This window comes from Euleptes europaea, chromosome 15 (assembly GCF_029931775.1).
Source record: "Euleptes europaea isolate rEulEur1 chromosome 15, rEulEur1.hap1, whole genome shotgun sequence".
Lineage (NCBI taxonomy): Eukaryota > Metazoa > Chordata > Lepidosauria > Squamata > Sphaerodactylidae > Euleptes > Euleptes europaea.
Genome location: NC_079326.1, coordinates 47,345,488 through 47,372,076, shown reverse-complemented (window position 1 = coordinate 47,372,076; position 26,589 = coordinate 47,345,488). Strand labels below are relative to the sequence as shown.

General features: G+C 43.3%; 1 protein-coding gene across 1 annotated transcript; it reads left to right on the top strand.

Annotated features, from left to right (window-relative positions):
• Window positions 1-26,589, top strand: CALCRL (calcitonin receptor like receptor). Its single transcript, XM_056861204.1, has 12 exons — window positions 1-51; window positions 605-776; window positions 3,381-3,491; window positions 7,068-7,180; window positions 7,792-7,883; window positions 11,398-11,524; window positions 13,771-13,924; window positions 18,496-18,556; window positions 18,650-18,716; window positions 21,179-21,397; window positions 22,170-22,211; window positions 26,351-26,589. Exons 1-12 carry the CDS (start codon window positions 1-3, stop codon window positions 26,549-26,551), a joined length of 1,410 nt encoding a protein of 469 aa, XP_056717182.1. The 3' UTR covers window positions 26,552-26,589.

The following is a 26,589-nucleotide window of genomic DNA, read 5'->3' as shown; positions in this document are numbered from 1 at the left end:
ATGGGGACCAGCTGGAACACACAACGGCTGTTCCTCTTAGCCGTTACCCTGGTGAGTTTCTTTTCTGCAAGTTCTCGTACTACTTCATAGATGTTGACATGCAGAAGCGATTTGAAAAGTTTCGTCACGCTTTACAACATTGTGGTACATATTGGGATTTTCTTTTTAAGGGTTTACTTCTTTTTAAAAACATTTATTTTGGAGATTAGCTATCTTCAGTGTGGGAACCGTCTTGTGGGGTTCCACAGGGTGCAATCTTATCCCTACATGTTATTTGACTTCTGTGTAAAGCCCGCCGGATAAATTATTCATAGCAGTGTGCTGATGACACCCAGTTCTATATCACTCTATCCAACTCCCTGAATGATGATGTTGAGGGCGATCTGGCTGCGACATCTGTCACCCATTGATCACCAGGGTTGATTCGGCTGATGTGCCTCCATGTGCCTCCCAAAGCTGTGCTTCCCGAAGCTGCGCACTTGGTGGAATAGGATGACCATCCCAGATAGAATTGCTCAAAACCAGCTAGTCTAACTGGTGACTCAACGCTGGACCCCTGCCCCAAATTGTGTCAATTTGCAGTATATCTCTGTTTTCTCTTCAGGTTTCTGTCACAGCAGTTCCAGAAGAGGGGCATCTGAATTTGACAGATGATATCAGCATTGACGGGATAGAACGTAACCTCCATACATTGGGCGTAACGGATAATAAAATTATGACAGCGCAGTATGAATGCTACCAAAAAATTATGCAAGCGCCTGCGAACACAATTGAAGGTAAAGGGGGCTCATTTTGAGATTGTTTGTGATGCTACAAATAGCAATGGAGACTGACCCTTTTCAGGCAATGCAGTCACGCTACATGCAATCCTCCCGATACATGTGATTCCCATGTTGTCTGAAATGGTATGCCCTGAACTAGATGGCATAGGCTAGCCCGACCCCATCAAATCTTGGAAGCTAAGCATGGTATAGTGATTACGAGCAGTGGTTAGGAGTGGTAGACTCTGATCTGGAGAACCGGGTTTGACTCCCCACTCCTCCACATAAGCGGCAGACGCTAATCTGGTGAACTGGGTTGGTTTCCCCACTCCTACACACGAAGCCAGCAGGGTGACCTTGGGCTACTCACAGCTCTCTTTGAGCTCTCTCAGCCTCATCTACCTCACAGGGTGTCTGTTGTGGGGAGGGGAAGGTGATTGTAAGCCTGTTTGATTCTTCTTTAAGTGGTAGAGAAAGTCGGCATATAAAAACCAACTCCTCTTCTTATTTCCCTTTTTCTTCTTCTTTTTCTTCTCCTCCTCCTCCTCCTCCTTGTTAGTACTTGGATGGGAGACCACCAAGGAAGTCCATGGTCGCTATGCAAAGGCAGGCAATGGCAAACCACCTCTGAATGTCTCTTGCCTTGAAAACCCTACAGGGGTCGCCATAAGTCGGTTGCAACTTGAGGGTACTTCCCACCATAGTCTCGATATATTCCTCAAACCCCTGACTTTTCAGGGTTGCATGTACCGAAGCTGAAAATCTGCCCATTTGGGCCTTTCCGGCAGCATGACGACTGTGTATAGCGAGAGGCTCAACACACAGTTGCCAGCCGCCTGGTATGTAATGAGATTGTAATGTCTGGAAAGGACAACCCTTGCTATGCAAAGGGGCACAGGAAGTCCACAGTCCCTATGAACAGCCAGTGTGGAGCAGCTGAGCAGGCCAACTGTTCAAGCGCTATTGAACAACCTTTTTCCTTGGGGGCCGAGACCAAGAGTGGGAATTGTGCCTGAAGTGGAATACCCTCAGGCAGGGAAGAGAGATTTTCGGTGTCAGCGAATGTAGTTGCCTGTCTTCTGAAGAACAGGGCTGTGCCCCCATGCCCTCTTCACCCATCAATTTCTGATGGAAATGCTCGGAAGGAGTACATCGGATGTCAGTTCTGTAACCAGCTCGAAACGAGGCACAGTTGTTTTTCAGTTCTGATGCTGGTCCATTGGAATTCTACTGTACGATGTTATCTTTACTGTATTGTTTCAGCCATCAACAGTAGGCTCTCCTGTTTCTTCAGATGTCTGCTGGATTGGATTAGGCATTGCTCCCGATTTCTGTGTTTAGCATGTTTGGTAGCTTTTAAAAATGATTCTTTTTTTCAGTGTTTTGTTACTTTTCTTTATCTTGTTTTGTATTGCTTTGAGTGTGTTCCGGGCAGCGAAAGGAACCACAAGAATTTAGAAAGAAACAGATGCTCCCGTAGCCTCAGTTCAAAGTGCCCTGCTTCTGTATTGTTTAAATCAACTGGCGCATGCACATTAGCGTGCAAAGTGGACAAACGCTCGTTCCGTTCTTTTGTTTCCACAGTGTCACGCAAGCAGAAAGCAGGTTAAAGTGAATTAAGATATATTTTATTCGCCCACAGGGGAACTCTTTGTGGAAACATAGCCTATTTCCTAAAAAGCAATTCTGGTTAGGCTGTAGCAACAAAAAATGCAAAAATCCTGCGGCTCCTGGAGAGGATTATAGTTTATTGTGGCAGGACCTTTCATGGGTCCAGTTTATCAGATAGCACAATGCAACATGTTGGCTTTGGCTGCGAGTGCAGTGAATGATGATTTGAAGCTTGTTGAGACTTTGCTGTGGTACGTCAGGACCACTGAGTACCCTTCTTGATAGGGTTGTCTGCCCCTTCCTGCTATAAAAACCCGTACCTTGCCACACAAGTGAAGTAGGGAAATTTTGAGCTGCTACTCCAGTTGTAGAAGAGCCCCATGGGGCAGAGTGGTAAGCTGCAGTACTGCTGCAGTGGTAAGCTGCAGTCAAAAGCTCTGCACACGACCTGAGTTCGATCATCCAGCCCTCCTAACAAATGAGTTCAATACCCCTGGTCTACATCGTGATTTAAAAAAGAACTGGCATAGAGTTTTGAAATGCAATCACACTGTTTTGTTATCTAAAAGAATGTAGGTTGGATTCATGATCCATGGGCAGAAGGATAATAGATCAATGTCCTCCAAAGTGTCCTATCCTTAACAGCCTTGCTCAGATCTTGCAAACTGAGGGCTGTGGCTTCCTTTACTGAATCAATCCATCTCTTGTTGGATCTTCCTCTTTGCCTGCTGCCTTCAACTTTTCCTAGCATGATTGTCTTTTCCAGTGACTCTTGTCTTCTCATAATGTGACCAAAGTACGACAGCCTCAGTTTTGTCATTTTAGCTTCTAGGGTCAGTTCAGGCTTGATTTGATCAATAACCCACTGATTTGTTTTTTTTTTTGGCAGTCCACAGTATCCGTAACACTCTCCTCCAACACCACATTTCAAAGAAATCTACTTTCGTCCTATCCTTGGTTAAATTGCGCCCAAATACCTCACAACCTGGTTTCTCTTTATTTTTCTAGGTCCGCACTGCAACAGAACGTGGGATGGATGGTTGTGTTGGGACAGTGTGGCTGCAGGAAGCAATTTGGAGCAGAACTGCCCGGATTACTTTCAGGACTTTGACCCGTCAGGTAAACATTGAAGATGTAGTCATCGGCAATGTGAGCTACCTTTTCAGGGAATTGAGGCATTGATGCTGGTGTCTTCCTACCATTCTAAAAATCACTCCCTTGAATAGATGAAAACAGATTTTAGGCCGGTTTTATTTAATAAACAAACAAGAAATGAAATCAAAACTGCAAGCAGAGTGTTTACTCAAATGCCAGACTAGTTGTTGTTTTTTCCAGGTATGCCGTCAAAAAAAGAGGTGGATTGTCTTCCATTCTCATACAAGTTACAGTTATGTCCAGTGATAAAAAAATTGTTTTGTGTATAACACTATTGGGGTGGGGGTCAACTTACATTCAGGGTCAACTTCCTTTTGAGGAAACACGGTACATCCTCTTTCCCACTGAGGAAATCTAGAAGCTGGGAAGTGCTCGAGGATCTCCCCATTGGAGGAGTAAAAATGATCTATTTCGAGCATTATGACAACATGGAGGAATGGAAAATGTGAGACATTTTTAGACTTTCAGGAGCACTCAGAGTTTGGCTGGCTTGTGAAAATTCTGTGTGTGTTTGTCTATTACTTATGAAGCTGCCTTATGCTGAATCAGACCATTGGTCCATCAAGGTCCATATTATCCACTCAGACTGGTAGTGGCTTCTCCAGGGTCTCAGGCAGAGGTCTCTCACGTCACCTACTACCTGGTCCTTTTCACTGGAGATGCCGAGGATTGAACCTGGGACCTTCTGTGTGCCAAGCAGATGCTCTACCACTGAGCCACCCCGCCCCCCGGATTATCCTACAGTGTTTTTAAAAGCAGGTGATGGTGGTGCCGAGGATCTGGTTGTAGATCATAGCTGAAAATCCTTTTTTTTTCAGCATCAGACTGTGATCGGGAAAGATATTTATGCTTGTTTATGGCGCTACCACGTTTGTTGTTCACTGGGTGACTGAAGTCACCTGACCCCTTCACCTAGGGTTGCCAGGTCTCTCTTCGCCAACGGCAGGAGGTTTTTGGGGCGGAGCCTGTGGAGGGCGGGGTTTGGGGAGGGGAGGGACTTTAATGCCATAGAGTCCAATTGCCAAAACGGCCATTTTCTCCAGGGGAACTGATCTCTATCTGCTGGAGATCAGTCATAATAGCAGGAGATCTCCAGCTAGTACCTGGGGGTTGGCACCTTCACCACTTCAAATGCCCATTCCAAAAGAATCAAAAGAATTTCAGCATTAGGTCAGACTGATCTTTGACATGAGTAACAGGAAATGTCTTCTGTTTAAATGTGTAAAAAGCTATTTCTTTTTTTTAAAGGAACTCAAAATTTTACACAGCATTTTAAAAGGTGGAGACCAGAAAAGTTCTAAAAAATGTGCAAAAAAATGGGACGGGGTATTCCTGTACTAGCTGGTCCCAACTATAAATCCAGACAGAACTTTATAGCTTACATTGTTGAAGACTAGCCTCAGTCACGTGCTTCTTCTGTACAGAGAAGAAGCAGGAAGTATCTGAATCATTCATGTGTGAATTACTAGAGCCATTAATTTGATGAAAATTATGAAAGGGTTACCACTTCCATTGTGAAACAGGAAGAGAGGGTCATGGCAATAATTAACAGAATAGTTAAAGCAAGGAAGGGGTTTGTAGGCTGGATATAAGATGCCAGACAAAGGGAAGTGTTCTTATTCACCTATCCTAACTTGGATGACCCAAGCTAGCCTGATCTCATCAGATTTCAGACGCTAAGCAGGGTCAGCCCTAGTTACTATTTGGATGGGAGATCACCAAGGAATACCAGGGTTGCTATGCCGAGGCAGGCAATGGCAAAACACCTCTGTTCATCTCTTCTTGAAAACACTGCGGGGCCGCCATAAGAAGAAGAGTTGGTTTTTATATGCCGACTTCCTCTACCTTTTAAGGAGAATCAAACCGGCTTACAATCTCCTACACTTCCTTTTCCCACAGCAGACAGCTTGTGAGGTAGGTGGGGCTGAGAGAGTGTGACTAGCCCAAGGTCACCCAGCTGGCTTCATGTGTAGGAGTGGGGAAACCAACCCGGTTCACCAGGTTAGAGTCCACCGCTCATGTGGAGGAGTGGGGAATCGAACCCAGTCCTCCAGATTAGAGTCCATCGCTCAACCAACTAAACCACGCTGTGACTTGATAGCACTTTCCACCACCACCTCCTTCAATAAACAGGTTTTCTAGAAAAGAAAAGAAAAGAAAAGAAAAGAAAGGAGGGAAATTTAAACTTTAGACAACTTGACCAACTTTAAAATGGTCGCCGGTAAAGGCTGGGTTGGTTTCCATACAGTAGAGTATGGTCCTCTTGTTAAGTGGCAAGAGATTTAAAACAACACAAAATGTGGGGGGACGACAAAGCTGTTTGTTCCACCTGTCTTGGGGAAGTTTAAATTTTGTGCAAAATGAGTTTCCTGGGAGTGAGGTGGGATTGTGTGCTTGTTCCTAACACTTGTTCCTGACGCCGGGAAGGGCTATGGCTCAGTTTGTAGAGCATCTGGTTGGCATGCAGAAAGTCCCAGGTTCAATTCCTGGCAACTCCAATTAAAGGGACTAGGCAAGTAGGTGATGTGAAAGACCCCTGCCTGAGACCCTAGAGAGCCGCTGCTGGTCTGCATAGACAATACTGCCTTTGATGGACCGAGGGTCTGATTCAGTATAAGGCAGCTTCATGTGTTCATCACATACCACTGCTTAGAGCCAGAAAGCCAGCAACCTTGGCTTTACATTAGGTTGGAACTCTGCACTAACTCCACATGGGTGGGTTGTACTAGGAAAGAACTATTTCTTACTTATTGAAAAAGACTGTGTTATTTATTTATCGAGAACATTTCGATGCGGCCTCCTTAGGAAACCTGCTTGAGGCAAATAGTTGTACTGATTAAAATCTGGCATTCAGTGATGGGACATTTAAGATCCATTTTAATAAACCTTTGAGTATTTCAGCACTGTACGCACATGCATACACGTACACACAAAGCTGCCTTCTACTGAATCAGCAGTGGCCCCTCTAGGCCATTCTTGTCTGCTCTTCCTGACAGCTCCTCCAGCAGAGTGAAATCCTTCCCATTTACCTGAGATCCTTGAACTGGGGATGCCAGGGATGGAACTTGGGACCTTTTGCATGGAAGGCAGGTTGCCACTGAGCCATGGGCTCTCCCCAGATGTTAGGGTTGACAGCATCCATGTGGGATGTGGAGATCTCCCAAATTTGACACCTAATGTCCAGACAACAGAGATCAGTTGGCTTTGAGAACGTGGCTGCTTTGGAAGGTGGACTCTATGGCATGAGCCCCTGCTTAGGTTCCTTCCCCAAACCCCAGACTCCACCCCCACAATCTCTAGGAATTTCCGAACCAGGAATTGGCAACCCAACCAAACATTGGCATATAGCATTTAACTATTAGTGAGCTAAGTAGCCCTGTGACATACACTTTCCACTTTTTCTGTTGAAGTAAATGCAAAGTTCTCTTTCGTATTACTATACTTATTGTTTTTTTTTCCAGAATTATGCTCTTTATATGGTGAGAAACATATATATTGATTGTTGTCCCCCCCCTTTCCCTTTATTCTGTCCAATTGTAGAAAAAGTTGTTAAGAGCTGCGACCAAAATGGGCAGTGGTTCGTACATCCAGAAAGTAACAGAACGTGGACAAACTACACACTGTGTACCCTAGGAGTAATTTTGAAACTACAGGTAGACTTTTTTTTTAAAAAAAAATGATTGTTACCAGGAAGAAGGGCATTTCAAAAAGTGTATAACTGCTGTAGAGTTTGCAACCTGAACCTCAAATATATATACTATAGTATATAGACTATACTTAATAATAAATGTATATTATAATAAATATCTATAGTAGTATACCTATAATAAATGAAGAAGAAGAGTTGGTTTTTATATGCCGATTTTTCTCTACCACTAAGGAAGAATCAAACTGGCTTACAATCACCTTCCCTTCCCCTCCCCACAACAGACACCCTCTGAGGTAGGTGGGGCTGAGAGAGCTCTAAGAGAGCTGTGACTAGCCCAAGGTCACCCAGCTGGCTTTGTGTGGAGGAGTGGGGAAACAAATCCTGTTCACCAGATTAGCCTCCGCCGCTCATGTGGAGGAGTGGGGAATCAAACCCGGTTCTACAGATCAGACTCCACCGCTCCAAACCACTGCTCTTAACCACTACACCACGCTGGCTTAACCACTACACCACGCTGTTACTCCATTGATGCATTGAATGTTTGGGATGGGACTGAGGTAGAGCTCAATTTGCTGTGGTTCCAGTTTTCACACTTATTTCTGTCTTTTCTTGCAGACAGCTCTGAATTTGTACTATCTCACTATCATTGGCCACAGCCTCTCCATTGTTTCACTGTTGATTTCCCTTGGCATATTCTCCTACTTTAAGTAAGTAGAACCATTCCTTGCATGTGGTACCTAGTCTTTTTGGTTGCAAGCTCTGTACATAATTCAATAATTTCAGACATGGTATCTTGAGGAGAGTGAAAGTACAACAAAGGGAGCAGACATTGTGTTCACAGTGAGTTCCTCTTGGTCTGGTTGTTGACGGGAGCTCAGAGAAGGCAAGGGGAACGTCCTGTGTCTCAGATATCTTGGCCATAGTTCTCTCGACAAGTTGGATGTGGTGGTGACTGAGCAAAGCCACAACCTAATGAATGAATGGTTTATTATGGTCATAGCCCAACAAGATAATACATACAATACCAAAAATGTTTATGTAGAAAACCGATACATAGGTAATATAAAAATAGCAAATTGAATTGACTAGATCAGTGTTCCCAAACCTTTTGGGCCACTGCCCCCTTGGTTCCACAAACTTAACCCCAGTGCCTCCATACCCTATCCTATAAAAAGCATTAATCAAAATAGGAGTTTGCATGAGGCACTAAAGAAGATAATAACAATAAAATTTCAAAACCGTAACAATTAATTGCACATCTATTCAAAATCAAATTAAAACTTTTTAGTTGAAATTTATTCAACAAAACTGATGAACTTGACCCAGTGGTACCAGCTCTTCAAAGTCTGGAAAAAAATGCTGATAGTTTCCACTAAATTTGCCAGCATGGTGCCATAGCTTGATCTACTGTAAATTAATGAACAACAGAGTTGAAGGGGCCCGCCTCTAGCGCCCCCCTGCTGCCCCCTTGCCTCTTAGTGCCCCCCTAGGTAATCCCCCCCAGGGGGTGGTAGTGCCCACTTTGGGAACCACTGGACTAGATCAATAGAGAATGACGGTAGACTCTAGCAACTACACCAAATCTAGCGACTCTGTCTGTAATCTAAGACTCATGGTCCGAGGAAGAAGGAAAATATACGATTCCTCCAATCTTCCAGGGGCTTTTTGGAGGATAGGAGTAATAAAACATATCTAAGAACACCATAAAAAGGGCAATGTAGTAAAACGGATGGGAGACCACCAAGGAAGTCCAGGGTCCCTGTTCGGAGGCAGACAGTGGCAAACCACCTCTGAATGTCTCTTGCCTTGAAAATCCTATGATGTCATCAGTTGGCTGTGACTTGACAGCCCAAAAAAAAGGCACACCACAATATTTCCCTTCCAGAAGTACAGATATTCACAGCTGGATTTTTAAAACTCATAACCAGTTGTTCCCGTTGTTGCGATATCTGTGGCTCTAACTATACATTTTTAAAAGTTTCAGGAGTAATAATAAGCAACACTTACATAGCCCGATATGTAGTTGGACTATACTCCAAACCAGTTACCAGTAGCCATGCTAAAAAAAAAAAAAAAAAAATTATAATTTGTGGTGGATTAAACTTCCCCTCCTCAGATAAGAAAATTCCGTGTATTTCTACCCTCTATATGGCAGAGCCAAAGAAATAACAACTGGAAAGAGAAACCCCAGGGTTCATTGGTGGAAGGTTGTTGAGGTACATTTACTTTCCAATCCCTTACAAAACTCAACTGAACATTTTGTTAAGTCTCTTGCGTAAATGCTGAGCATTCCTCCTGGTTAAAAATGTTTTAGAAGAGCATTTTTTCCTCCTTTGATTTGTTGTTTGCAAGAACAGCTGCAGTCAATTTTTGAGTTTTCTTTGATGCCTTCAGATTTAATTGTAGTTTGCATAGTGACATGAACATTTTTTTTGTTCAGTTACACAAGAATAAATAGCAGCTTGCTTTGTAAATGACGGATCATTCTTTTTCTATTGCCTTTCCAGTCACTGTTAATCTGAATTGTCTACTGTTGTTTTGGGCGCCTTTTTGGTATAACATGGCATGCTACCACTGTATGTTCCCCATCATCCGTCACCAGTAGTGATGGTACCCAGGTTTTATAATGACCTGGTGCAGGATCCATATTTGCCTAGTTTACAATGCTCAGCTACATTATGAATCGAGCATCATTTCCCTGAGGTTCTAAATCAACTTCTCATGCAAAATGAGAGGCTTAGATCCACCACAGCATTTCCACCCGTGGACCGCAACTTTCTCTCCTTCCCTGTTTCCTTGCAGCTCAGAATGCATCCTGAAATGCGGCTCCTGGAGATTTCCCTGTCCCCAGGGACCAGCATTTTGGGGGGAAATTAGGGGCTTCAGCAGGAGGAAAGGAATGAAAAAGGTGTGCTCCATCCTTCGGTCCGTGGAAACACTATGGTGGATCCAAACCAGATTCTGCCCATGTGCAGAATGTGTTCTTAGTTTAAGTCCATGTTTATTGTCCAAGTCCTGGGAGTTTATCAGCTCAGACAAACTTAAGCAAATACCCTCATGGCGCCTGCTCCTGCTCCCAGTTTTGTCCGATAAACACATAGCCATGGAAAACAGAGAGAGGAGCTTCTCTTCATGGTAGTTTGATGTGTATTAGATCATGAAGCCAGTATATTAAGCATACTGATATCTGGGAAGTTCCTTTTTATTTTCAAAACAACACAAAAAACATCACACACAAAATACATAACAATCAGTACACACTACACACAATACACACAACCCTACACTGACTAAATTAAGCAATAAACTCCTAATCTAGTATTCAACATTCATTTCTCTGGGTGAAACAATATCATTTTGTACCTTCCATCTTACACTAAATTGCAACTCATGGTAATGAAAAGCTCCTTAAAAAAGGGAAAAAACACCTATCTATCTATCTATCTATCTATCTATCTATCTATCTATCTATCATACCCTACATGACTATTATTTCTATCGCTATATGTGATTAAGCAGTGTCGCCTAGTTTACTCAGATAGAACAAGAAAAAAGACTCTTCGTGTTATAAATATGCTAACAAATGTAATATTCTTAATCTGCATAGCAATTGTAACTGCTCAATTTGAAACTCTCAATTTGTAATATACAATTTATAATCTATGATGCAAATATAATATACTTTGACATGTCTTTCACAATGTGAATGATAGAATGTAAATAAAATATCTTTTACATAATGTTGTCTACTTTACTCGAATGAAGCAAGAAAAATGCTTTTCATGTTATTACATTTATACCAGTTAACTCAACAACAATTTATTAATACGGTCACTGACCAACAGAAAAAACAACAACAGCCACAACAGATAATAAGAAAACCACAACAACAGCTACTACAAATAATCTAAGCCTAAAATTTACATATTACATGTATGAATAAAACTTATATAGACATCATACAACTTGGTGTGACCCCCTTAAAATTTTGAGTAATAAAGTATTTCTGTTACTCTTATCCTGTCAGGGTGCTACGTATTTTAATAGCTGCAGTGCAGAATTTAGCAGTGAAGAGTTAACTCATATATCTGGGAAGTTTCTGTGAGTTCAGTTGACAACTCCCCATTCTCAAGTGATTATATTTGCATTCTGTTCCCACAAAGGAGACGAATCTGGGGGATTCCCTCTTCTTGTAACTTCCTCTTGTGTCTTTGTTTTCAGGAGCCTGAGTTGCCAGAGGATCACTTTGCATAAGAACCTCTTTTTTTCTTTTGTGTGCAACTCCATCGTCACAATCATTAGTCTTACAGGAGTTGCAAACAACCAGCAGTTGGTTGAAGCCAATCCCGTAAGTGACCCGTGCATTCGGTTGTCTCTGATTTATAAGGGGTATCATTTAGGGATCAGAACAGCAATTTGCATCAATCCAGAGTTTCTTGCATAAGGCGCTGGCTTGGATCCCATGCTAAATCCCATGTTAAAGAGATTTCCATCAGCGGAGCAGGACTTCCTCGGCCCTCCTGTTGCAGCCCAAAATCATCCCGGAAATGCTGCTTCTCGGGGACAAGAGTACTAGAGAAGAGTCAGACGTTTTTTGGACTCTCTTTCCATGTTAACTGCTTGAATCTCAGCAATTGTGTTACATTTCTAACAACCGGGTGTGTCTACTGTGTGGGATTCCTGCTAAATAGTTTTGAGTAAGAAACTGACCTGCAAAGAGTTAGAGTTATTTTGCAGAAAACGAAATGACATATATCAAAGTCTGCAGAAAAAGTATATCGTAAACCGTTCATGCATTCTTTAAAGGCACTAGCTAGCTAAGTATACTTAGATACTTATACAGTAGATATCCTGGATCGTTTTGAACAGAATGTTTTCAGAAGCAGACAGGCTATATAAATTGAAATAATTGTTTTGTTGCGGCCCTGCTACTTTCTGAACTCACCCAGGAATCCTGTTAGGTTCTTGTCATCATATTTTTCCAGGGCTTTATGACCTGATTTCCTTTTGGAATAGAAAGAGGCTTCCCTTTGATATGATATTTGAGATCCAGCGTGGTATATAGTGGTAAGAGTATCATACTAATATTGGAGTAGACCCAAGTTCAAATAGCCACTGTGACATGAAACACTCTAAGTAATATCAGGCTAGTAGTGGTGAGACCCAGTGTAGTGTAGTGGTTAAGAGCAGTGGTTTAGAGCGGTGGACTCTAATCTGGAGAACCGGGTTTGATTCCCCACTCTTCCACATGAGCGGTGGATGATAATCTGGTGAACCTGGTTTGGTTTCCTTACTCCTACACATGAAGCCAGCTGGGTGACCTTGGGCTAGGCACTCTCTCAGCCTCACCTACCTCACAGAGTGTCTGTTGTGGGGAGGGGAAGGGAAGGTGACTGTAAGCTGGTTTGATTCTCCCTTAAGTGGTAGAGAAAGTCGGCATATAAAAACCAACTCTTCTTCTTCCTCTTCCTCTCAGCCTAACAGTTGTTGAGACCAAATAGAATAGAGACTCCTGTTTATTGGGTAATCTATCCCAAAAAGTATATGTGGTTTTATGTAGTGTGATAGGCAGTTTGAATGTGTTTTTTCTGACTTCCACACAGATTGGGGAGCTGATAATCTTCTGATTCTAAGATTCCAATATCCCTCAAGGCACTTCCTAGCCACTTCTTCCTCTGAACCAGTTGTCCATTGCCCTCTATTGGCTTCATGCCATGACCACGGCTAGGCCACCAGAGCTATTTTCTGCCACCATTTTGAATTCTCTGTTCATATGTCAAAATGACTGAAATACAGAAGCTGGCATGTTTGCATAGCACATTCCAGCAGCTTTTTTATTTACAAAAATTCATAGATCTTCACTGACTTAAAAGTCAGCGTGGTGTAGTGGTTAAGAGACTCTAATCTGGAGAACTGGGTTCGATTCCTCACTCCTCTACATGAATCCTGCTGGGTGACCTTGGGCTAGTCTTTGCGCTCTCTCAGCCCCACCTACCTCACAAGGTGTCTGTTGTGGGGAGGGGAATGGAAGTAGATTGTAAGCCAGTTTGATTCGCCTTAAAAGGTAGAGAAAGTCAGCATATAAAAATCAACTTCTCCTCCTCTTCCTCCTCTTCCTAAATACTGACTTAAGCATGACGTCACTGGTGTAGCAATATCTAGGAATGATGGTGATTCAAAATGGCAGCCGGCAAGGATAGTAAAACGGGACAGGAGGAACAGGCCTTGCCCTAACTAGAAATCTAAAGCCAAGGTTTTTTTCTAGGAACACCTCTGCTAGAAGTGGGATTCTTAGTATTCTAACCAGGTCTAACCAAGTCAGAGACCGCCTGTTACCCATTCGGTGATTTACATCGATGTATCGAATGTCTTAATGCTAGGTTCATTTTAAATAACGAGTGTGACATTAACATGACATTTGGAAAAAGGGAACAAATCATTTAGCTCATTGGTAGCTTACAGAACTGACACTGCTGCTTCACCTTTTAATTAGTGCTGTCTCAGTTGACGTTCATCCATAGCGTAGGAAGATGCGTCTTGAATTGTGTGGTATGTAAAACCTGTGGTCTTTTCCCTCCCTCCTCTTCTCTTTAGGTCGGATGCAAAGTCGCTCAGTTTATTCATCTTTATTTAATGGTTTGCAGTTACTTCTGGATGCTCTGCGAAGGCATTTACTTGCACACTCTCATTGTGGTGGCCGTATTTGCAGAGAAACAGCACCTGCTGTGGTATTACCTTCTGGGATGGGGTACGCTATCTTCCTCTCTCTTTTTTTTAATAGCTCAATCAAGTGTATCAAGATATGCCTAAAGGCAAGTCATTGTTTGTTGTTCTAATGTGAGAGCATTTCGCTTGAAATGTTCACGGGAACATGTGGCCGATCCTGTTGCTTTGGGTCGAGAAATTAAAACCAAAGATAAATGACCCGTCATTCTAATTTGCCCCTTTTGTTTGAATAGAGGAACAGAATTTTATCTCAGTTACATTTCTGAGCGGGTAGCTGCTGATGCAAGGGCCTTATCTTCTCGAAAAGCGAAGTCCCGCACATTTGTTCAGCCAGGAAGCCGCTCCTCCTTTGTGTTAGAGAAAATAGTCCTCTATTATGAAAAGGCATTAAGGGGCAATTATTCATTGTTTCTCGTCTTGGAGATGTTTATATAGGGATGGCTGTTTATTTTCAAAGAGGTCTCGCCATGTCTAGGGTAGGGGGTCAGACCAAGGTTTATTTTTCCAGCAGTTCCTTTTGACCTGCTTTGTTCACAGAGCAAGGAAACCTCAACTAGGGAATGGTGTTGAAGATGGTATGCCACTGATCTCTGGTGTAGGCTGCATCCCTCCCCCCCCCCAATCCAGTCAGATTAAAGAATTAATCCTACTCGGGCTGCCTAAACCCCATGACGTGAGAATTTCAGCTGGTAATTTGATCCGCAAAAAAGCTAAGTCCGACTTGAATCATAGAATAGAATCATAGAGTTGGAAGGGACCACCAAGGGGGTCATCTAGTCCAATCCCCTTCATAGAATAGAATCATAGAATCATAGAGTTGGAAGTGACCACCGGGGTCATCTAGTCCAATCCCCTGCACAATGCAGGATATTGAATATTAGATGGTTATCCTGTGGCTTGTTGAGCTGAGGAAGGGGCCCCCCGTGGTCACGGGCAGGAAGTGCTGCCTGCATAATGCACTTCCCGCTTGAAGCCTTATCATTGTACTTCCATAGACCAGCAGATGCAGAAGCGCTTGCAAGGTATAGCTAGCAAACTCAGCCCTGCATCTTGGGATTTTCACTCCAGATTGAGTATTAGTCCTGGTGTGATGCCAGCGCTTCCGGGTCGCGCCGGAAGTGACATCATCGCATGGCAACAAACATCCCCCCCCTCATTTCGCCAGCCTGCTTCTGCCTGCCAACCAGATGAGTATCGGTGGGCACCAGCAACAATTACCAGGAATTTGCCCACCATTAAGCCAACCGAAAAGCCTTAAAAATGATATTAACATAGAAATCTGTACATAATGGGTCACCTTAATCAAGCTCTTCAGGGCTTCATCTCAGTTTGATTTGATTTAAAGCTGTTTAAATAAAAACCATTCTTTATTTCTAGAACTGACTCAAACCTCCCCTTGGTGGTCATGGAGTTACTTTACTACTTGGAGAGCCAATTGTAGCCCAGTCATTAATAACGAGGACGTCTTAAGCAAATCAAGATGTACATAATTAATCTTATAGTTGTTTCTAGGAAATACGTCAACAGATTTAGCCTCCCCCCTCTCCCCGGCTTGTTCACCTCTCTTCGTTTTGTGTGTGTGGAGGGGTGCATTTCAGTCAAAAATACAGAATGGGTTAAAGTGGCAGTGAAGGAGGACCCCTTTCTGGCAGCAGCCTGAGCTTTAGAACGTCCTTTCAGAGTTTTTTGCAGCAAAAGCTGTCTGCCAGCATGTCCATTTTAGTACATGGTCTCCACACTAAAGGCCAAGATGAGAACTTGGCAATCCTTTCAAGGAGGGGATGGCTTCTTCCATGGTCATGCAGCAGTTCATGGGATCGTGACCATGTCTGTTATTATTTTTGTCGTCGTTGTCAGTCAACAGTGAGTACAAATGAGCAAAAACGTGTCCATGCTTTTCTTTCATGGGCTGTGCGCCAGCAGAGCACTTAAAACCCTTGCCTAACTGCTTTCTCTTGATAGTCTCACAGCAAAATCCGGGGAAATTTTGTATGTGGCCAGAGGATTCTCAGTGGGCTTATCCATTGGAGGCTAAAGCCACGTGTTAGTCACCAGTAACTGAAACAGATTCATTCAATCAAGGGAGGTTTATTAAATGGAAGGTTTAATTGTGCTAAAATTGGAGCTTGAACAAACAGGGCTTTTATTTTCCAGGCAGACATGGCATTGTGAATCTTCATGACAACTTCCAGGAAGGGCAGCTGTGTAGGAAAACCAAAGACAATGCAACATCTCAAAGGATTTTAGTATTTCATGACCTTTCATGGGGTCGAAGTCCACTTTGTCAGATGCATTAAAATAGTTGGTGTTTTGGCGACCAGTTACCTCTTGTAAACTGGGCTCAGGGCTACAAAAATGTGTCACAAATTACGTTTGTTAGATTTGGATTGACGTAGTGGCAGTGACTCCAATGGAATGGTGTTTTCCGCTGGCCAAAGACAGGCGAGCAATTTTTGTGGGTTCTCCTGTCTCATTGCAAACTCCCCCACCCAGGCACGTACACACACACACTGTTCCTGGGGCTCACATTTTGGGAGGCGCCGTGGGAGAGAAGGACTACATTTGCGCCACTTAAGATCCAAGCCTTAGTCTGTTTATTGAGCTTGGTCTTCCTGACAAATTCTCACATTTCTGCTTGAAATTTTTTATCCAGAATCTCTCACACTATTGAGCAATGTCACCCCACAGCTCCGGGTACTGAAACAGAACAGAACGTTATTAGAACATAGGCAAGGCCTGGTCTGGGCCCTGCTAGGCCATAACCAGCCAAAGCCAGCAACCAACATAACAAGTGAAAATTGAAACTAAAGAAAAGGCTTTTTCCTTAAGGGTGCATGTTGAAATAACTGTACAATGCCATAAAGGAATGTCACCAAATTCACAACTCCCCACGATATAACAGTCATGATGAATTATGGTGTGACATTGGGTGTGTAGAACATTGTCCTGATGTCAACCAAGCAGATTTATGTCCTCTTTGGAGGAGATCACAGTTGATCTCATGTACAGGTCTGGACTTTGAGGTTCCAATGGTGATTTGCACTAGACTTATCAGTCTGTGGTTGCCATAGGGTTGCCAGCTCCAGGCTTGTTAATTTCTGGAGATTTAAGGGAGGAGCACAAGGTTTGGGGAGGGGAGGGATCTCATGGTATAATGCCATAGAGTCTACCCTCCGAAGCAGCCATTTTCTCCAGGGGAACTGATCTCTGGAGATCAGTTGTAATTCTTGGAGATCTCCAGCCTCCACCTGGAAGTTGGCAGCTCTAATGAAAGCAAAATTTGTATAGTGTTTGTATGAACTGTGTAGAGATGCAATGCAGTATATGAATAGTTTTTATTGTATTAAAAGAATTTATTTGCCTCATCTTGACTCCCAGCACGTCTAACAGGCATTATAAATATAAAACATAATTACATTCCCACATAAAAATTAGAAAGAAAATGCCTAATACTTTAAAAAATATTTAGGGTTTTTTTAATCATTCCCTTCCACAACCAAAACAAATTAACAGAGCAGAGGTCTCCAACAGGTAGTTCACGAGCTACTTGATCATTACCAAATGCTTCAAAGGAGCTTGTACATGCCCTACAAGACCCAGGAAAAGACCACAAAAAGAATTCAACACGGTCTCTGAATGCTAATGAAGTTAAAATATAATCAGTCACACTGTGGCCTCTTCTTGATATAAGAAGTAGCTGTCATTAAAGGTTGGTGACCCTGCAATAGAGTAAGATGTCCTTGTTAGCTGACTGAACAACATCAAGACAATGTATTGGGTTTGGGGTTTCCCCCCCTTATTTTTTAGAATCTCCCTTCGGGTCATTAAGGCCTATGTACTTTGAAGCTTTGCAAAGATTTGTTTTCTTCCTGGTAGAAATTTATTTTACTGAGACGTGAAATGGTTACTTTGGATAAATGTAGGGCTGCCTGCCTCAGCCAGCAAGCCTTGGGAGACTGAAGGAGGGGACGTATCCTAACAGCATCCAGAGATGTCAGTTCTGGCTACGTAAGCAGAATCCTAGAGCTTCCTGCAACATGGTGCGATCGCTTCTAGTTACGTAGCTGGAAATGACATTGGGGTATCGTGGGGTACTGTCCCCTCACCCTGTGAGAGCCTGCGTGGTATAGTGGTTAAGAGTGGTGGTTTGGAGAGGTAGACTGTTCTGGAGAACTGGGTTTGATTCCCCACTCCTCCACATGAGCGGCGGAGGCTAATCTGGTGAACTGGATTTGTTTCCCCACTCCTCCACATGAAGCCAGCTGGGTGACCTTGGGCTAGTCACACTCTCCCAGCCTCACCTACCTCACAGGGTGTCTGTTGTGGGGAGGGGAAGGGAAGGTGATTGTAAGCCAGTTTGATTCTTCCTTAAGTGGTAGAGAAAGTCAGCATATAAAAACCAACTCTTCTTTTTCTTCCTGTTTTTCCCCTGGTGCCCCACTGACTGCCAGTGGGGGACAGAGGATTGTTGGTGAATCCCCCGACAACGGCGGGCAAATGCCAGCCACAGCTAAATGAACAGTAATCCATGCCTGCCTTGTTAGAGTTCTTATTTAGAGTTCTTAATAAGAAATACATCATTTGTTTTCACAGGATTTCCGTTGATTCCTGCCTGCATACATGCTGTTGCCAGGGCCATATATTTCAATGACAAGTAAGTGAAAACAGGTTTATTTTATTTTAATTGTATTTAACTGGCAAGGAGTGAGAGTTCTTCTTCCCTAACTTTATTTTTATCCCCCTACAGCTGCTGGATCAGTTCAGATACTCACCTGCTGTATATCATCCACGGTCCTATTTGTGCTGCACTAGTGGTATGAACTTTTTCAGTTGATCCATTCATATATACATATTCACCCATTCATTAGTTTTAAGTCTAATGTTTCTTTGATATGTAACGACCAGTATAATCTTTAGGGTTACCAGGTCCCTCTTCACCACTGGCGGAAGGTTTTGGGGTGGAGCCTGAGGAGGGCGGGGTTTGGGGAGGGGAGTGTCTTCAATGCCATAGAGTCTAATTGCCAAAGCAGCCATTTTCTCCAGGTGAACTGATCTCTATCGGCTGGAGCTCAGTTGAGGTTGGCAACCCTAATAATCTTCCTCTTTTTAAAAAAGTGTGTGGATAATAACAATAGGGTAGGCAATACATCGTGCATTCAAATGTGAAAATGCCAGTCATTTGTGGTTGTGGACAAGGGTTGGATCCAGTCAGTGTCCCCACTGGTGAAAAAAGAGGGAAATCCTCTTTGATTACCAAAAAGACTTTGGTGGAGATCGTAGTACCTGTGTGGAGTGGGATGGGGGCTATAATAAGGAGAGGACTTGGGCAGGATTGAGGGGGGAAAGCTGGTGGGATCCGACCCCCAAAGTCCCCATTATATGGGGGGGGCAGGTCTCCCAGAATGATATCCCAAGGGAGCATGGTGAACCACCAGTGGAAGGTAATATGATACCTTTGTACGTGCCCAGAAATAACAAGCATTTCCAGCCAATGTTTGCATTTACCAGGAACTGGACTGAAAACGTCGAAGCATAGATCATGTCATTATGAATTGAATTTTGTGTTTCAGTATTGTGGGCCGCTTTGCTAATTTCAGTAGAAAAGCAGCTATGAAAAAGACACACCAGTAGAAATAAATAAATAAATGGCCACCTTGAGATTCAGTCATGGCCACCAAAATGATCAAGGGGTTTGGAGCTAAAGCATGGTGGGGCTTTTTAGTTTTTTAAAACATGGTCAAAAAATATGCCCCAAATCGGGTAGTAGAGAGAAGCCAAGTACACTTTTGTTCCAAGTTCTGTCAAACTTGGTGACGGGAAGTTGGTTCAGGAGAGAAGTTCTGCTGCTTGGAGCCCTTTGAGATCCTGCCTCGTCTAAGAGCTAGATTTGAGTCCAGTAGAACCTTAGAAGCCAATAAGATTTTCAGGGATTTGACTCTCGAAAGCTCATACCCCGAAAATCATATTGGTCTCTAAGGTGCTACTGGACTCAGAATCTAACTCTTCAACTGCAGACCAACACGGCTATCCTCTTCTAAGACTGTAAAGGAGTTCAAGACCTGGCTGGCTGTTGGCATGGCCTCTATAATTCACAGGAGCAGCTTTTGTGACGTGGTGCGGCACTTCTCTTTAAAATGTGCCTTTTCAGGGCTTGCGAAAGTACTCGGCTGCGGTTTTTAAAAATAGCTTTGTGCTAGATGAAAGCACTGAAAAGGCCGCAATAAAAGTCTGAAGTGTGGATTTTTGAAGATTATTTCGTAGTGTGTTTGGGGGAGAGTGCTAATTTTAATCTGTGAAGGAAGGACATGCTGTTGAGTGTACAATAGGAAGTTAGATGAGGAAGTTAAGCGGTCTTAAATCTAAATAAATCCCATATAACAGAATTGGAGACCTTGTTCAGCTAAACAAGCTGAAATTGATTGTGGCTTTTCGGAGCTGTAGCAGCTGCCTATGTAGAAATTTCCTGTGACCATGGCTTATTTAGTTCAGGGTTGACTTGCAAATCATAGCCCTGAGAGTTTAGAGACAGTTTCCTTCTTTTCGTGGTTCCAGAGGCCAACCCTTTGCTCCTTCTGGTTTTTGACATTGTTGTCCTGTTCCTGCTTAGGGATATCCAAGGCCACTTAAAATTTTAGCTTTCGTTCAAAAATATGTGTATGTAGCGTTTGTGCTTCAAAAGATTTAAGGGGAATCATTAAAACAATTGAAACCAGAGCTAAGATACACATATTAAAATAAAATAAAATGTTGAGTAGGAAAGAGGCATTACTGAGGAAATGCCAAATGAAACAAAACATTGGGGAGGAGGGAAGGATAACTGAAGGAATGCCAACAAAACAAAAAAGTCTTCACCCGCTGGTGGAAAATGGCAACAGAAGGGGACAGACGAGTCTACCTGGGGAGAGATTTCCAAAGGTTTGGTGCCATGACTGAGAAGGCACCCAAACCAGGGCTTAAGAAGATGTCTGCAGTGGTTGGGTGGGTTCTATCTGAAATTTGGGGATTTGGGAGTAGGTTTTCTCCTCCATGTTGCTGCTGTGCAGTGCAAAGGAACTCTTCTCTTTCATTAAATGATTTAAAATGTATTTAAAATACCACTCCTGTGAATGTCTGCAAAACACACTGGATTTTGTGCATGTAGGCTTTTGTCGTGTATCACATTGACTTCTGGCTGTGCCTCATGCCACAAAATTTCCGGTTATGGGGCCTGCTTGGTTGCTTACGTACTAAATTACCTTGTGCAAAAATGAACACGAAGCATGTCTTTTTCTTCTAGGTGAACCTCTTTTTCCTGTTGAACATTGTTCGCGTTCTGATAACCAAGCTAAAAGTCACCCACCGTGCAGAATCAAATCTTTACATGAAAGCAGTCAGAGCCACCCTAATTTTAGTGCCACTCCTTGGCATCGAGTTTGTGTTGCTGCCTTGGCGACCAGAGGGCCGTATTGCTGAGGAGATTTATGATTATGTAATGCATATTCTTATGCATTATCAGGTATGAACTCCCAAGAACTCTTTGTAGTTCACAACTGCTGGTAAAGGAATGCTGATAAATAGAGGGGTTTTACGTTTTACAGAGCCAGTGTGGTGCAGTGGTTAAGAGTGGCAGACTCTAATCCGGAGAATCGGGTTTGATTCCCCACTCCTCCACAGGAAGCCTGTTGGGCAACACAGACTGGATGCTGCTACTGCAGTCGTCTTGTTTGTGGGCTTCCTAGAGGCACCTGGTTGACCACTGTGAATAGGCTGCTGGACTTGATGGGCCTCGGTCAGATCCAACATGGCTTTTCTTATGTTCTTATGACCTTGAGTCAGTCACAGTTCTCTCAGAACTCTCTCAGCCCACTCAGAGGCAGGCAAATGGCAAACCAATAGGAGTAATATAGTCAAATGTGTGTGTGTGTTAAGTGCCGTCAAGTCGCTTCCGACTCCTGGCGACCCTATGAATCAAAGTCCTTCAAAATGTCCTATCTTTGACAGCCTTCCTCAGGTCTTGCAAACTAAAGGCTGTGGCTTCCTTTATTGAGTCAAATAGCCAGGAAGAAAGCCTTATTTCAAAAAAACAAGCCCCCAGGTCTCCAGCCAATCCAGTGGAGGGGAGGCAAATCTTTTTTGTGTTGCAGGGGCTCTTTCAACCTCCATTATTTTGCACAAGAAATGTTCCATCACAAATATTTGACTCACTCGTATGCCCATGATGTATATTTGAGTATAACGTTTGTTAAATACATTTTCCCATCAAACTAACTGTCTGTTTTATTCTCCAGGGTTTGTTGGTGGCAACAATTTTCTGCTTTTTTAACGGAGAGGTACAGTAACTGACATCTTTTCTCCTTATGGTTTTGGGCATTGATGGAATGGAATTGGCTTGAAACTGGGTGTGGCAGCTGTTCTGAGAGCACCAAAAGCTATAGGGCAGCGGAAAGTATAACTAATCCATGCCTGGATGGAACCCTACTTAAGCTCTCTGTAAGCTGCTTTGAACTTCCTAAAAGAGGAGGAGCCAGGTAGAAATATAATAGTAAATAGTTTTTTTTTAAAGTTTTAACCAGTGAACGTGGCAGCTACATGGTCTGAATCCAAGTTATAGCATGACTTATAGCAGGGGTCCCCATCTGTTTTGAGCCTGTGGGCTAGGGTTGCCAACCTCCAGGTACTAGCTGGAGATCTCCTGCTATTACAACTGATCTCCAGCCAATAGAGATCAGTTCACCTGGAGAAAATGGCTGCTTTGGCAATTGGACTCGATGGCATCGAAGTCCTTCCCCTCCACAAAGCCCCCCCCTCCTCAGGCTTGGCCCCAAAACCTCCCACTGGTGGCGAAGAGGGACCCGGCAACCCTACTGTGGATTTCTGACACAGCATGGTGAGCACAGCCACAAAATGGCTGCCATAGGAGGCAAAGCAAGCCACAAAATGGCTGCCACAGCTTATCTTTAGTCCGTCAGTGAAGATCCTTGTGTTGTGGTGACAGCTGCTGCCAAAGCCAAAAGTTTAAAAATCTTCAGAGACAATCAAATCTCCAATGGCCGATCAGAAGCCTTGCTGGGTAAAAGCCCCACCTGGCCCTGGCCGTGTTCTATAAACACTTGGCAGGCACCAGGAAAGTTGTTGGCAGGTGCCATGGTGCCCCCAGGCACCATGTGTTTTACCAGAGGTTTGTGGTGTTGGGGCAGATCCATACAACTAAGTAGCTATGTGGCACTTGTTTCACTACCAGTCAGGTGAAGGCAGCTTCGTGTGGCAAGCCTTTGACAGTTGCACTCCATCAATTCGTACTTCCATGGTTGATGTGAGACTGTATACATGCTTTGCGCGCATTCAGTCAGTATGAGCAGAGGAGAGGAGGAGCCAACCAATTCCCACCAGCCCTGTCCCTTTGTATACATCAGGCATAATTTGTGAAAAGCTACACACAAACAAAGCTTACATTCTGCTAGCTGGCTAGGCTTGGCAATTCGAGACCCTGCTTTTGAATTAGGGCAGCCAATGCGTTTTATGTGCTAGGAGTTCTTTTTCTCCCCCCACAACTCTTCTTATCGATGCAGCTATTGCAGTATTTCAGTCGTGCTATTGGCTCTTTTTTGGAAGAGCTGGATTCCATTTCCATCCTATCAAGGCCCCCAGTAAATAAACCCAACGTCCTGTTGCACAGGTGGCCAGTCCTATTGTATGAACGGAAACTATACACAACATCCTTCCAGCAAATGGATAAACAAACAGAGGCCTCGAGTGCCTTCATCTAATTCTACCAAGGTATTTTTACCCAAGGTAGAAAAGCCCGTGGAACTTGGTTAAGGAAAATGGTTTTCTATTGACTTCATGGAAATACAGATCGGGTCCCGCCAGCATAAGCTGGATCATAGCTTTTAGGAGATCTTGCACCCTGCTGAACAACTGACATTGAGCAACCAAATGAGAAAGAGCACCCAAATGCTATAATGAGAATAGCTCAAATAAAATAACAGCACGTGGCTCAATATAGTAATCAAACACAACATATATTGTATGGAAACAACATCCAAAATGCAATACAGCCTATCTAATGCGTGCAAACACAAAAATCGGTGCTGAACAAAAACAGGCAATATATATAAAGATACAAAGGTAGGTCTCCACCAAAAAAGCTACAGTGTAAGTCCAACAATGTTTGTCTTAGAAAAGAAACAACTTCTTGCAAACGGCTTAATACATATCCTGTCAGTGGACTGGGCTTGACACAGCGCTTACAGCAATCTCCTCCGTCCCGTTTACTTAAACTCATGCCTCTTAAACGGGTAACTGAAAAGTCTGGTGGGGACCACAATTCATTAACATGTGTTCAGAACCGGATACAGAACACAGATCCTAGGTATTCTGTGCGTTTCACCTCCAGGCTTCTTCAGCCTCTAACAAGTAGTCAGTTCACCATGAGTAGTTTCTTGGCAAGTTTCTGGAGCGTATTGTTTCCATACAATATATCTTGTGCTTGATTACTATATTGAGCCACGTGCTGCTATTTTATTTGAACAACTGACATTGGCACATATATTTGTGCAACGTATATTTAGTACATTGGCATCCTGTCCTAGTTGCTCAGGGAAATCTCCCATTCAACGAACTGGCAGGCTCCCTTCATTTCAGAAGCTATAGGCTCAGCTACATATTACAATTCCTTCAATTTTTATGTTAAACAGTTTTTTTTCCTTTTGCATATGCAACTTCCAGGATTGCTTTTTCAAGGATGGCGTGGGTAGAGAGGGGAACTCTTATTAATGGCATATTTTTATATACTATTGCAGATCCTCTGACAGCAACCTGCAAAATGTGTGGGGGTCATTACGTTATCAATAAACCACTTTCTTTTCCACAGAACCATCTTTTTTTGTGGGGGGGCTCTTCTATGTTTGGGACTGCCATGGCCCTCTTTTTTGTTTTAAAATAAAAACAAGACATCATAACTATGTAAATGAGGCTTGAGCTGAAGCTGGTTGCCTACAGCCCATTCTCAAAGTCCCATCTTTCCTTTCCTGCTTGATTGTACGGATAATTCATTTTATAGCAGTTTCCTTTCCTGTGAAACGGCAGTAACCTTTATCCGTGTGTAAATATTTGAATCGCTTGTTGAGGGATTCTCCGATTTGTCACAGACAGGACATTTGAACTTCCCTCAGTCTAATTAAACGAGACGAGGTTTTAGAGAGTTGAGCTGGGGAAGGCTTAGAATAGACCGAGCACATCTGTGCTAGATCAGGGGGAGAAAGTGCCTGGCGGGCCCACAACACGGCTTAAAGCACTTAAGGAAAGGGACACCAGGGAAGAGGAGGAGACTCCCTTTTCAAAAATAAGAGACATTGTGATTGGGTCGGGTCTCTTGGTCAACACAGTCAGCATGGAGACACTCTTCTGTCCACGTTTCCGTGCTTTGGAGATGAGAAAGCGAGTGCTTGAGGCCAGGACCAGCGAGGAAGTCACGCATCACTTATACCGTCTTAAGGAGGCCCATGTATGGTGTGAGAACCCTAGCTCTAATTAACGTTAATGGCCAAACCGTCTAGAATAGGCTGCTCGTTGCGTTGCTAAGCAACCTGGGAACATTGGTTGACTGGGGAGTCCATATTCTAAGGGTCTGTAGGTGAGGATTTGAATCCCAAGGGTTTTATCCCCTTGCTCTTCAGTGTGGAGCTTTGGCTGCATTCCCCCTTGCGACATCTCAGCTGCTCACTCCCATTTGCTTGGGCTCGGTTTTTAAAGGGAGAGAGACCTGCTGAAGCTTCAGTTGGTGTTCGCTCAAGGAAGGAGAAGCCTCTTTCCTATTGTGTCTCTGTTCTCATGGGAACTGGTGCACCTTATCACATTCGACCTGTTAAAAATTAATTGCCAGGGTTGGGTAGAAAATAACAAAACTAAGGTGTTTTCAGAGAGTAGCCGTGTTGGTCTGCAGTAGAACAGTTAGATTCGAGTCCGGTAGCATGTTAGAGACCAACAGGATTTTTTGGGTATAATCTTTTGAGAGTAAAAGTTCCCTTTGTCAGATAACTGAGGTGTTGTGCTTCCTTCCAGCATGGTGTAGAGGTTAGGAGTGGTGGATTCTAATCTGGAGAACCGGGTTTGATTCCCCACTCTTCCACATGAGCGGCAGAGTCTAATCTGGTGAACTGGATTGGTTTCCCCACTCCTCCACATGAAGCCAACTGGGTGACCATGGGCTAGTCTCTTCTTCCTCTTCCTCCTCTTCCTCTTCTTCTCCCTCTTCGCATATGAGATTACTTTTTTCCATTTGCCTTGCATATGTATGTGTCAATGGTTGTATTTTAAAATGCATCCCCCACCCTTCCACTTTGGTGCTTTTTAAAGCAGCTTGCAAGCATTAAAGAATTGCATCAGAACAGCAACAAGAATGAAAACCAAAACTGCAATAAAGTTAAGACTTATATTTTTTTATTGTTTTCCCTGTTCCCTGGAATAGGTCCAGTCTGTTATCCGAAGGCACTGGAATCAATACATAATCCAATTTGATAACAGCTTCGCTCATTCGGACGCGATTCGCTCCGCTTCCTACACAGTCTCCTCGATCACAGATGGTCAGAGTTTCACCTACAATCATGACTGCACCAGTGAACATTTAAATGGGAAAACCTGCCACGACAAGGAAAATGTGGTTTTTTAAAGCCGAAAAGTTGCATGGCTGATTGTGGAAAACTCTTG